Source organism: Silurus meridionalis, chromosome 16, assembly GCF_014805685.1.
Source record: "Silurus meridionalis isolate SWU-2019-XX chromosome 16, ASM1480568v1, whole genome shotgun sequence".
In the NCBI taxonomy this organism is placed as follows: domain Eukaryota; kingdom Metazoa; phylum Chordata; class Actinopteri; order Siluriformes; family Siluridae; genus Silurus; species Silurus meridionalis.
The window spans coordinates 897,896-910,000 of record NC_060899.1 but is presented as its reverse complement, the minus strand read 5'-3'; the positions used below and the strand labels follow the sequence as shown (position 1 = coordinate 910,000).

The 12,105-nt window shown below is 40.4% G+C and overlaps 2 protein-coding genes across 4 annotated transcripts in view; both read right to left on the bottom strand.

Moving 5' to 3' along the window:
* Positions 1-2,339, bottom strand: part of ptpdc1b (protein tyrosine phosphatase domain containing 1b) — an 8,938-nt gene extending 6,599 nt beyond the window's left edge. For 2 of the 3 annotated variants that reach the window (XM_046868998.1, XM_046868999.1), the window contains exons 1-5: positions 2,169-2,339; positions 1,287-1,458; positions 977-1,057; positions 769-887; positions 1-188 (exon numbers count right to left, since the gene is read on the bottom strand). The exon at positions 1-188 is cut by the window's left edge and continues 987 nt beyond it. In XM_046868998.1, the coding sequence (XP_046724954.1) occupies positions 1-188; positions 769-887; positions 977-1,057; positions 1,287-1,453 (555 nt within the window). In that variant the 5' untranslated portion in view covers positions 1,454-1,458; positions 2,169-2,339. Of the gene's footprint in view, positions 189-768; positions 888-976; positions 1,058-1,189; positions 1,459-2,168 lie in introns of those variants that run through there. The other variant, XM_046869000.1, reaches the window with a different exon arrangement.
* A 1,318-nt stretch (positions 2,340-3,657) lies between these two features.
* adtrp1 (androgen dependent TFPI regulating protein 1) lies at positions 3,658-9,320 on the bottom strand. The gene is made up of 6 exons (XM_046868835.1): positions 9,101-9,320; positions 8,283-8,423; positions 8,094-8,195; positions 5,712-5,827; positions 4,349-4,509; positions 3,658-4,194 (listed from the first exon to the last, which is right to left on the bottom strand). The coding sequence occupies exons 1-6, from the start codon at positions 9,299-9,301 to the stop codon at positions 4,151-4,153; spliced, it is 765 nt and encodes a 254-aa protein (XP_046724791.1). The 5' UTR covers positions 9,302-9,320; the 3' UTR covers positions 3,658-4,150.
* Between the last annotated feature and the right edge of the window lie 2,785 nt (positions 9,321-12,105).

Here is a 12,105-nt window from a genome sequence, read left to right as displayed (position 1 = left end):
GCTGGGGGTCATGTGTGACGTGAACACCAGGAAGCAGGCGATTAAGACTCCTGTCCTCCCGAGTCCTGCGTGACAGTGAACTGCAATTTTCCCCTCCTGCAGGGAGAAGCACATGACCTTCACCATGTCCAGGATCGCAGTGAGGGAGGTGACGCCGTAATCACTCCATCCAAAGTTATAGAAATAAACTGCAACAGCAGAAACATGGAAATACAATACAGAGGAAAGAGAGAAAGAAAGAAAGAAAGAAAGAAAGAAAGAAAGAAAGAAAGAAAGAAAGAAAGAAAGAAAGAAAGAAAGAAAGAAAGAAAGAAAGACCAGAGGAATGGCATTAGAACAAAAGAAAGAAAGAAAGAAAGAAAGAAAGAAAGAAAGAAAGAAAGAAAGAAAGAAAGAAAGAAAGAAAGAAAGAAAGACCAGAGGAATGGCATTAGAACAAAAGAAAGAAAGAAAGAAAGAAAGAAAGAAAGACCAGAGGAATGGCATTAGAACAAAAGAAAGAAAGAAAGAAAGAAAGAAAGAAAGAAAGAAAGAAAGAAAGAAAGAAAGAAAGAAAGAAAGAAAGAATCTATTGATCAGTGATTTGGGCAGAGGATTGAAGACATAAAAGGAACTGGTTCTTCAGATCTTCACTTATTCCAGTGAAGGAACTTGTTGAAAGCAGAAGATCTTTAACAGAATTTATCCTGTAAATACTTTGTGAAAGTCACGTTTCTATCAGACTCGTACGTGACGTCAGTAATAAACGTGTATTAGTTCATCACTCACTCCCAGCCTCCATGAAGGTCTCGGGTCTGTAGGTGAAGCCGCTCTCTGGCTCCAGCGGGTTTCCACAGTCAGCATGTTCTCCGGGTCGCTGCAGGTTAATGACTGTCCTTAAACCAGACCTAAACCAGGACAGATACAGAATAAAATCAACCTGAACATCTACAGTGAAGAAGAGAAGACTCAGAAATCTGAAGACCCTTTTGGTTACCTTTGGAATTCCTCAACGATGTTGTACCTTTGGATTGTTTCAGTAGAAGGTCGTGCCATGGCGAGTAAGTTCTCCGTGATCCTAAAAACGCAAAAATCTGATGAGAATTTGAAATGATGGTCATGGGAAGGTTCTCCCAGACTCTTCAACAATTTCACTCATGACATATGGTTGTGTTCCATTCTGAAGTGATCATCACTACACCCTACTCACTTATTTCTACCTTCTCAGTGTCCTTCTACATCATCACTTCAGAAAGAACTGCTCCAGAACTTTTTTTTACAAACTGTCTGTGGTTTTTTGGAGATACCAGGAGGAGTAGAGGCCTCTGATGGCCTGTTGGTCTTCACTCCAGCGTGACGGATCTTCATACTTGCAGGCTCGTCCTCCACACCCGATGGAGCAGAGCATGTGGTTGGGGATTATGTAGCACAGCGTCTCTCCAATGATTGTGTGCCTCAACGTGGACATCAACATTCTTACTGCAAAACAGGAAACAGTGAAAGTCACTACAATCCCGTATTTATTGTGAGCACCAAACCTGCATCTAAACCCTACAAGAAGAGATCATGTGTGGAACTGTGGGGTTGTGAGAACTCTGAGAACTTCAGCTGTGGTTTTGAGTAGGTTTCTGCTCTTCATGCTCTTCTGTGTCTTGGTTCGGAATCTCTGGAGCAGATGGTGAGGTTGTGTGGGTGAAAATTGAACTTATCCAGAAGGAAAGTGCTTTTTCTCCCAAACTTCTTTTATTTTAAATCAAATAACAAGAAGCAGCGGTGCTCATTGTTTTTACGCAATTGAAGCGTCTTATCGTGGTTCCTCAATGGTTCTTTGGATGGTTAACAGATTAGATCCACTTTAATTCACACTTTTTTGGTTCTGGTTTTCTTCCAGGCAGCCAGACCTAAAACCCACAGGTTCTTTGAATATTGGTTATTGTCTTCCTACTAAACATCTTGAGGACTCTCCTCAATCTTATCATCAGGTGTCCACAAACTTTAGGTTACACAGTGTATTTACAGAGGAGGTTCATGAACATAGAAGATACGCTGAATATCATTTCAGTTCAATATTAACTGTAGATTCAGATGTTAAATTAATTCTATAAAATGCATGTTCATAATTTTCTACCATTACATTACATAACTCTCCTGGATCTGATCTTCTGATCTTCAGAAAAGAAATATTTTACCTGTAGAATTCAGGAGCCTGTTCTCTGCTTCAGGTTTCTCAGATCTGCACACTCTCGGATTTCCAAACGCAGATCAGCCACGGACCCAGACGTTCAAAATAAAGGGTAATAAAAGTAAAGATCATCAGTAGATCACAAGCTGAAGGTCGGGAGAGAAACCAGGCCACTATTTCTGACTCCTCCTGCTTTAAGCTTCTAATCCACTTATTCCTGAAACAGCATGAGAAAGACACGGATCAGAGAGAAGCATCACTGAGACCAATCATCTACATTACATTCTGCTTTTGACCTGGAAATGTTGTAATAATATTTACTGCATTAATTCACTGTTATTCTGGATTCTGGATTCTGATTGGTCAGGAGGTGTTGATTCATTTCCTGTCTTTGGTTTCAAATATGAATATATTATATTAATATTATTTTCAAATTAAAATATTTTAACACACACACACACACACACACCAATGGAACGTAATACATATTCACTACTATGTGTGGCCAAAAGTATTGGGACACCCGACTATTCCACTCTGATGTGGTTCTTCTGGTGGTACATCTGATCACATCACATTATCAACTTGTGCTGTTAATATCATGAACAGCAGCTACGCTAATTTCTCTCCACTGCTTCTCTTTCTCTCCCCATCCCGAGGCATCCTGAGGTTGCTCCAGCTCCAGTCACGTTCCACCTCATGAAGATTGTGGACCTTTAAAGAAGTAGATGCCTGCAAATATCCAGAACCATCTAGAGACGTACCAGTGCCATTTGTATCCCACTTTATGTGTGGAGTTTGGACACTGGACCTCTTTGAGTGTTTAAAGGCTCTGGCATGGAGAAGCTGGTGTTGGATCTGTGATGATCTCAGATGTTGAGCTATTTTATGAGTTGCTCAGTAGCTCCTAGTTTTATCACCATAATGACTGTAGAAGACTGTAGAAAGATCATCAGTCATAATCACACACTCCAGTGCTCATGTTAGTTCTCACTCTCCAGTGTTCTGTAGTGTTTAAAGACTATAATCACACTCTTGATGTCACCCAGATGAGGATGAGGTTCTGCTTTTGAGTCTGGTTCCTCTCAAGGTTTCTTCCTCATAACATCTAAGAGAGTTTTTCCTTCACTACAGTCTCCATGGTGATCATCAGGTATAAATACACAATATTCACCTTCACTGTTAAATTCTGTAAAGCTGCTTTGAAACAATGTGTGTTGTGAAAATCGCAATAGAAATAAACTTGACTCGACTTGACTTGACTTGACTCGACTTGACGGATTGTGCGTCCAGTAGAAATTGAAGGAATCACTCTTATAGACGACTCGTTCTTCTGAGTCACATTAAAGACTTAAAATTGGAATCACAAGTGCACAAAACAGCTCCATGAAGATGTAATTTCAGTGGGTTGGAGGATGTTGAAGATCTCTTGCTGTAGAGTTCTGACTCTTTTAAACACCACACAAATCTCATGAATAAAATCATGCACATGGACATCTTTTTAGTGTGTTGTTTATTAAAATCAGACTTCATTAAGTGACAATCAATTTATTCTTGAAAATCATTATTTAGTTGTTAGAAATGTTGTAGGTGATGAACATCTGGCCCCGAGATCCAGTAATCCAGAAGAGTACAGCATACAGGTTTATTTAAAAAAATAAAATAAAAATTAAACATTAAACAGAAGCGAAATATTTTTCCCTTAATCTTCACATGATTTAAAAAATACACTTTTTTACTCACATCATTACTACAATCTGTGCTTTGTGTTTATTATTTTTCTTCAAGCAGCTTTAAATATTACATACATGTTAAAAGACCCTGTTGGACCTCATGAACACGTTTTGATGCAATAAATCATCTTATAAAAATCACGTTTATTTTATCATCTGCAGGAAGATTCAGTGATTAACGTAATAACACACTAGAATGTAAATCTCAGTGCTGTTGAAGGGTCTGGTCCGCTTCTCCTCAAGTTTCTGTGGTCCTTCATTTCTTCTTCCGTTTCTGATTTCCTTTGCGAGTTTGAGCTTCTGAACAAAAAAAAAAAAAATACGGTTTGGATTCTCTGATGTATGGAAATAACATGTAGAACAGTTTATTGATTAGTTTTTAGCTTTAATTCTGTTCACTGTGATACTGAACCACACAACGAGCCCCAGACGGCTCATGGCTGAAGCGTCTCACCTGTAGGACCCCAAATGACACAGTTGAGTTTTTCTCCCAGCAGGTAAAGAGGAGCCATGCTGAGAGACGCCACGCTGAGGAACACCACGAGGCCTGCAGGACTGAGATGAGCCATGATGGGGTAAACCCAGATCCCTGACACGTGCCGTATCCACAACACCCTGAATTACACACAGACACACACACTCATACAACACACACTTATCGATACACTCTACATGTGTGTGTAATGTCTACATTTCACTGTAATGTCAAATATAAATTAATATTAAAAAAAATTATTATTTCAAGGTCACACAAAGTGTTATAATAATAATAATAATAATAATAATAATTAGAGGATGACCAATAGCGGAATTTACCGATGCTGATAGGATTGTATTTGCTGATAACTGATTGATTAAACAGGTAATAATTAAATATGATAGTTATTAAAATGGAAACTGGATAAAAAAATACAAACTAAACACTTCATGTAAAATAGTACTGCAAAAAAAAACCCCAGTACTGAATTATGCTTAATTAAATAAATATGAATATATTAATTAATGTAAAAAATGTAATTAATAAATTATAAATAAAAAATGTAATATAGCGCTCTCCGTGCAGCATGCAGTCTTACATGTAAACACCATGTAGCGTCAGTGATAAGCCTCTAGAGGCCGCTCTCGTAACGACAGTGGACCAGGACCTGGAAAAACTATGGATATGGATTCCAGCGAATCAACTATCAGTTCAGATGAATCGATTTGGTCGACCTCTAATATTATTACGTGCCTTCTGACTTCAACACACGCCTTCACAGTGCAAAACATTATATTAAAGAAAAAGATGAAATAAAACCAGATGTTCTTTTCCTGTTCTATCTCCATGAAGATGCGGCTCTACCTCTGCCATGTAAATCTTTATATCTGTGTATTCTATGTGACTCTCAGGACACGCCTCGGTCTCTGTAGTGTTGTTATACATCATATTCACGTAGCAGCAGTGGTTCTGAGAGAACGCGCTCGAGAAACAGTTTAGCGACGAGAAATTCATCTACGTATCAAATATCGGTTCATCTACTAATAATATTACTCATTAGTATTAGATTTTATTATAATATTTACTCATAAATCGGTATTTACCAATGCAAATATGTTCAAAACAATGAATTGCGATACAAATGCCAACTTATATCAACACTTTTTAAAATCACATCGTTGACTTTTATGCCGATGCGCCAAATCGCTGAATCTTACCATCCCTAATATTCCACCTAAGACACCTCGAGGAACCCGTAGTGCTCGAGCCCCTGAAAGAACGTGTTTTACTGGAACAGGCTGCAAACAGTTTCGAACTCATTTGACTCTGAGATCAGTACCATGCCAAGTAGAGCGAGCCGAAGAGCGCCAGGGCCAGGATTCCTTTGCAGCGACTCGGGTGTTTGTGATGCTGAAGGCACATCTGCACCAGGAGGAGCGGCACGATTACAGTGTGCTGCGGAGAACAGGAATAAATTAGAGTCAGAAATTCTACACGGTACACTGGGAGATGTCCTCAGAGTGTCGAGTGGACTGATGAGTGAAAAGCAAAAGCTTATTGTAGAAGGAAATGCCATAAATGTGTAAAACCAGGGTCCCCAAACTACGTCTCGCCCCTACATGTGGTACGGCCCACAGAACAATGCCAGAGACATATTTTGAAAATGTGATTTTAAAATCTTATCTGTATTTGATTATGAAAGACGGCAAACGAAAATGTCCCTCTGTTATAAAAAGATAATAATCGACTATGATCACTGGAACTTTCGGCTATCAGCAAAAATCTATATGAATAGTTTTTCCGGCGCTTGGTCCGTTACAAGAGCGGCCTCTAGAGGCAAATAACTGACCCCACGTGCAGTTTGTTTTTACACGTGAGACTGCGCACTGCACGGAGAGCTCTATATTATATTTATTATTTATAATATATTAATTATATTTATTAATAAATATATTCATATTATTTTCTTTAGCACATTTTCATAATTCGGTACTGTTTTATTTAATTTATTTTTGTAATAAAAGTACGGTACTATTTAAAATGGAAAGTTTGGTTTTTATCCAATATCCATTTAAAAAGATCGGTTGATTAATCGGTTATCGGCGAGTTCGTTCCAACCCAGATATCTTTCACTCGACCTCTAGTTATTAACGTAGACTAATTATTTATTCAATTCAGCCACCCACCTCATGCATATGCATAAGTAAGTAACTGTTTTGATTTGAGGGAGGTGGTAGCTCAGTGGTTAAGGCATTGGGCTTTGGATCAGAAGATCACAGGTTCAAATCCCACCACCACCAAGCTGCCACTGCTGGGCCCTTGAGCAAAGCCCTAAAACCCTCCCCTGCTCAGTTGTAAGTCGCTCTGGATAAGGGCGTCTGCCAAATGCCGCAAATGTAAATGTAAATTTCAATAGCAGTGAATATGAAAAGTGTAATTACGGCAGTAAAACTGCTCTTTAATAAGTGATGTATCTGTTGAAACGTGATGCTCACGTGTCTGTATGCTGCCGTGATGCTCACGTGTCTGTATGCTGCCCAACAAAATAATATATAATAATAATCCAAAATTAGGAGGCGAAAGAAATACATTAAAAATCAGAATAAAATCTGCATAATAACACTGGTAGTCCCTCCGGCCCGTTTCTGTTACAGACCCTTATTAAAGAAAGGACTAATTCTGTCCTACACAGAAGACAGTTTAAGGACTCCTGATCTACACTGCACTCTGAGACAGTTTGAGGACTCCTGATTTTACTCCTGATTGGACTCCTGATCTACACTGCACTCTGAGACAGTTTGAGGACTCCTGGTCTACACTGCACTCTGAGACAGTTTGAGAACTCCTGATCTACACTGCACTCTGAGACAGTTTGAGGACTCCTGATCTACACTGCACTCTGAGACAGTTTGAGAACTCCTGATTTTTACTGCACTCTGAGACAGTTTGAGGACTCCTGATCCACACTGCGCTCTGAGACAGTTTGAGGACTCCAGATCTACACTGCACTCTGAGACAGTTTGAGGACTCCTGATCTTTACTGCACTCTGAGACAGTTTGAGGACTCCTGATCCACACTGCGCTCTGAGACAGTTTAAAGACTCCTGATCTACACTGCACTCTGAGACAGTTTGAGGACTCCAGATCTACACTGCACTCTGAGACAGTTTGAGGACTCCTGATCTTTACTGCACTCTGAGACAGTTTGAGGACTCCTGATCCACACTGCGCTCTGAGACAGTTTAAAGACTCCTGATCCACACTGCACTCTGAGACAGTTTAAAGACTCCTGATCTACACTGCACTCTGAGACAGTTTAAAGACTCCTGATCCACACTGCACTCTGAGACAGTTTAAAGACTCCTGATCCACACTGCACTCTGAGACAGTTTGAAGACTCTTGTGTTAAATTTACAAATTTATTAAAAAGTATTTGATTCCGTTGGAACAGTTCGAATCATGACTCAATATTTAATGTGGACATTTAATTTATAGTATTTGGTGATCCAGAGCGACTTCCAACTGAGCAGCTGAGTACTAAGGGCCTTGCTGAAGGGCCCAACATTGGGTTGCTCTGTGTTGCTGGGATCTGAACTCATAACCTTCTGATCTACAATCTAACAACTCAAAAACTGAGCTCTCACCCCCATGAGGTTTAATATAGTGTTTATTAATAAATGATAGCGAGATGTTTATAAAATAAAGATGGAGGAGGCTGTACCATTGCGTGATTGAGCCATGTAGGAATGATGTCATCCAACACCCTGGGGAAGACCAGCTCTCGGTCGTAAGCGTAGATGCACCAGAAAATAGTAAAAACAAACTGAAAAAAAGAGAAACTGGTTCATAACAAACCTGATTGCAATAATCCCAAAAGTTCACGATCTGATCCGGACCCTCAGATACTCACAGTTCCAACCGGAAACGCGAGAACAGTGAAGAAGGAATCCTGCAGTTTGACGAGGAACGCAGAGGCCACACTTTTCTTAGACAACACCACGTGGATCAGATCAACCACCACACAGAGTCCAAAAAATAACATCTGCATCACCTGCAACACAAACAGGGTCCAAGGTGATGTGTGATGGGAAGAGCGAAAGTTTGTGCCCCCATGTTTCTTTAATATATCTATATTTTCCCTTCAGTTGAACTAGAAGACCTGAACGTGTTCCAGCATGAGAATTAATGTTATTAATGTTGAATGGGATGTTGGAGAAAAGCAGATAGCAAACTTTTGGGCGTATGGTGTCACTGTTTCTGAGGTTCTGAGAAGAACCTGGACAAGTGCTTCAAAACCAAATCAACTCAGTAATAAATAAATAAATAAAGTGTTTAATGGCTGATGGTCACATGATCATTTTCATAATCTCAGCAGACTGAGCTGGAGAAGAAAATGAGAACATTTTGAGAAAAATTGTAGCAACAGCAGCAGAGAAGAAAATGAGAAAAAACGAGAAAAAGCTGAATCCAATCCAAAGAACACACTTTCAGAGAATTTTGGAGTTAAGGGCCTTTACCCAGGAGCCCAACAGTGGAGGTGTTGGGATTTGAACTTGTGACCTCCTGATCCAGAGCCTTCATCTCCGAGCTCCACTTCCCTATAACTACGTAATAACGGTATTATGAATGACGTAATAATCTGTTATGACACTGAGAGAAGGTCATCACTGGATAGTTATTATCCTGCTCACTAGATGGGAGATGAAGGACAGAGGCGCTTGTACTCACCAGGTTGATGAAGGTGAGATATTTCCATCTCCCTCCGTAAACCCGAAGACCCGGATGTCTCCCTGAACTCGCTATGTTGTTGTTCTCGTGCACAGTGAACACGTACCAGGAGAACATCACCACATGGGCGAACAGACATGACCAGGAACTCACTCCGGTCCTCGGAGCAGAACCGGGAGCTGCAGCCGGTGCCGGAGCCATGCGTCAGTCTGAGCCCGAACTTCCGGTGCACGTCTATTTACACGTCGTCGCGTAGGAGAAGCCACGCCCCCTCCCGCGGTCCCGCGCTGTGATTGGTCGAGTCGCGATATCGAAGATTTCGAACCATCTTTTTATTTTTTTTCCATTAATTTTATCACGAAAAAGATTTGTTTTTATTAGATATTAAATTGAGGTGAAATACATACACCTTATATTTAAATTGTAAACGTAAATTATCATTATTATTATTATTATTATTATTATTATTATTATTATTATTATTATGATTATATAAATGTAAATTGTTAATAAATGAAGCAGAGAAATGAAAGAAGTGAAGCAGATTTATTTCTAAACACTGACTGGTTTACTGCTGATCGCATCAATCCTGCGAGTCGCGTCTTTATTATATCCAGTCAGGGGTGTAGATTACACTGGGGACACGGGGGACATGTCCCACACACTGTTTATAAAAAGTAAATTCACTTTTTTTAGTGGAGAGTGTGTGTGTGTGTGTGTGTGTGTGTGTGTGTGTGTGTGTTCACCACATGTTGAGGTTTTAATGGAGCAATGTATATAAATGCAGAGTGATTTCAAATTCAAAGAGACAAGATCGTCTATACATGATGTTCACGTATCCATGGCAATCAGTCACTCACTTGTCACGTCATCATCACGCGCCCTGGTACTGTAGCTCGAGTCGCATCCACGGTCCCGCGCGCGATCCAACATTCGTTTCCGATGAGAAGAAAAAACCGCTTCAGTCCTTTTTTACAAAAAAGTCACGCAGTGTAAATGCATGTGGATCCGAATTGTGTTGCAGAATGTTTAGTAGCTCCGCCTGTTGCTCTTGTTGAATAATGAGCAAGTTTTAAAGGATTATAAGAAAAATAGCTGCTTAGACAAACACTTTTTTCTGTGTATTTTCATTAAACTCTTTTATATAACGTCTTTTGTTTTAACAAGTGTGATATCAAAACCCTTTAAATAAGAATAAAGATGTTGAAGTGAGATTTGACAGCATGAACAGACAGGTGAAGACGGGAAACAAACATGGTGGATGACAGGGTGCAAAGGATGATGGGTAATGTAGTCCTTAATAGCTGAGCAACACTTCATAATAAGACCTGATTTAATTTACCTTCAGGTTTAAAAGCATTAAAACTTTTCTACACTGGTGCCTTGATAAAACCTTCACTCTTCTCAGAAGATGTTCCTCTAGATTTTGTGGAAATGTATTCAGCCACAAAAGTGTGTTACTAAATTCAGGAACTGATGCAGATGAGAAGGTGAGGAGGTTCCTGTGGTGCCAGATTTAGCAGGAGATCTTCCAAACCATGGAAAGCAGATCTTCATGGAGTTGGCTTTGTCATGCTGGAACAGGTTTGGGCCTCCTGAAGGGAAAGTTTCATGCTGCCACATCCAAAGGAACGGTGTGTCGAAGAAGCACATGTGGGTGGGAAAGTCAGGTGTCCTGATACTTTTGTCCATAAAGTGCATGAATAAAGTGAACGGAGAACCACATGATGTAAATGATCACACGATTACAGAAGAATGACATGGAGAAGTTTGTTTTCTTTTATTCCCTGGTCATGAATGAAAGGGAGAATTAAAAAAGAAAAAAGAGAGATATTTACATGTGGACTGTATGATACAGTGAGAGCTGGACCAATGAGCAGGACATGTAGTGGAGATGATTGCAGGAGATCTGTTAGTATCCCAGCTCCCGGCTCTCTCTGTACTGAGTCTCTCTGTAGCGTGTGAGGAACTCGGTTTCTTTTGGCCTGGACGATGCAGGCGGTCATGGAAAAGAGTCGCTCGAATCCTCCAGAGGAAGTCGGAACTGCTAAAAGTCTGTGGCAGATACTCCGTAGCAGAGGAAAGCGTGCTGCTGCTTTCCAACAGTCCTCGATGGAAGTGTCTCCACCCAGTAAAGGTTCAGAGATGTAAAGCTCAAGCTCGGAGACTTGCAGCACATCTGTAGAAAGCTGCATGAAGATCTGCTTGTTCGTGTTGTTGCTCAGTTTGGTGGATTTGGCGTCAGGCTTGTGGTCGTGGTTGATCTCCGCGCCGCCCTCCTCAAGGGGCTCCAGGAGTTGGCTTGGCTCTTGGCTCATCATTAATACGTTTTACCTGATCAGGTACATCTGGCGAACGTTCCGACTTCATATGACGTCCACCTGCACGCACACACAGCATTAATACACACCAGACCACTTTAGAGTATGGACACACGTTAACCTCCTGTTCACAGAGATGATGAGACGCTTCCTCAGTGTGTTTGTGAAGAAAAGCTGGAGCATGACAGGAGCAGCATCGATCACCAGAGCACCCATGGCCACTTCACGCATCAGAGATGAGTAGCAGTGGTTCTTGATGGTGTTATCGCTCCTGTCAGGGCAGAACATAATGCACCATTTCAGCCACAACCTCAAAAAACTGGATCTGACTGAACAGATCCATGAGGTTACTGTGGAAGATTCCTCTCCAGATCCATGAAGATCTACTGTAATCATTATAGCGTGCTACACAGTTACCATGAACAGGTGATAACTACAACAGAAGAATAATGCAGAGATTCAGAAGGGGTGGAACGAGACATGTATCGAGTGAATGAGTGAAGGAGAGAAGGAAAGCAGACTTTTGTTAAAGTGTGCTGAAGTAGAACAGTTCAGAAGATCATATCTTTGGGAATTAATGATTAATTGTAAAACAAACACACACACACACACACATACCATTATTGGCAGTATAATATAATACAGTCAGACTGTTTTTTGGCAAACAAAAAAAAAAAAAGGAAA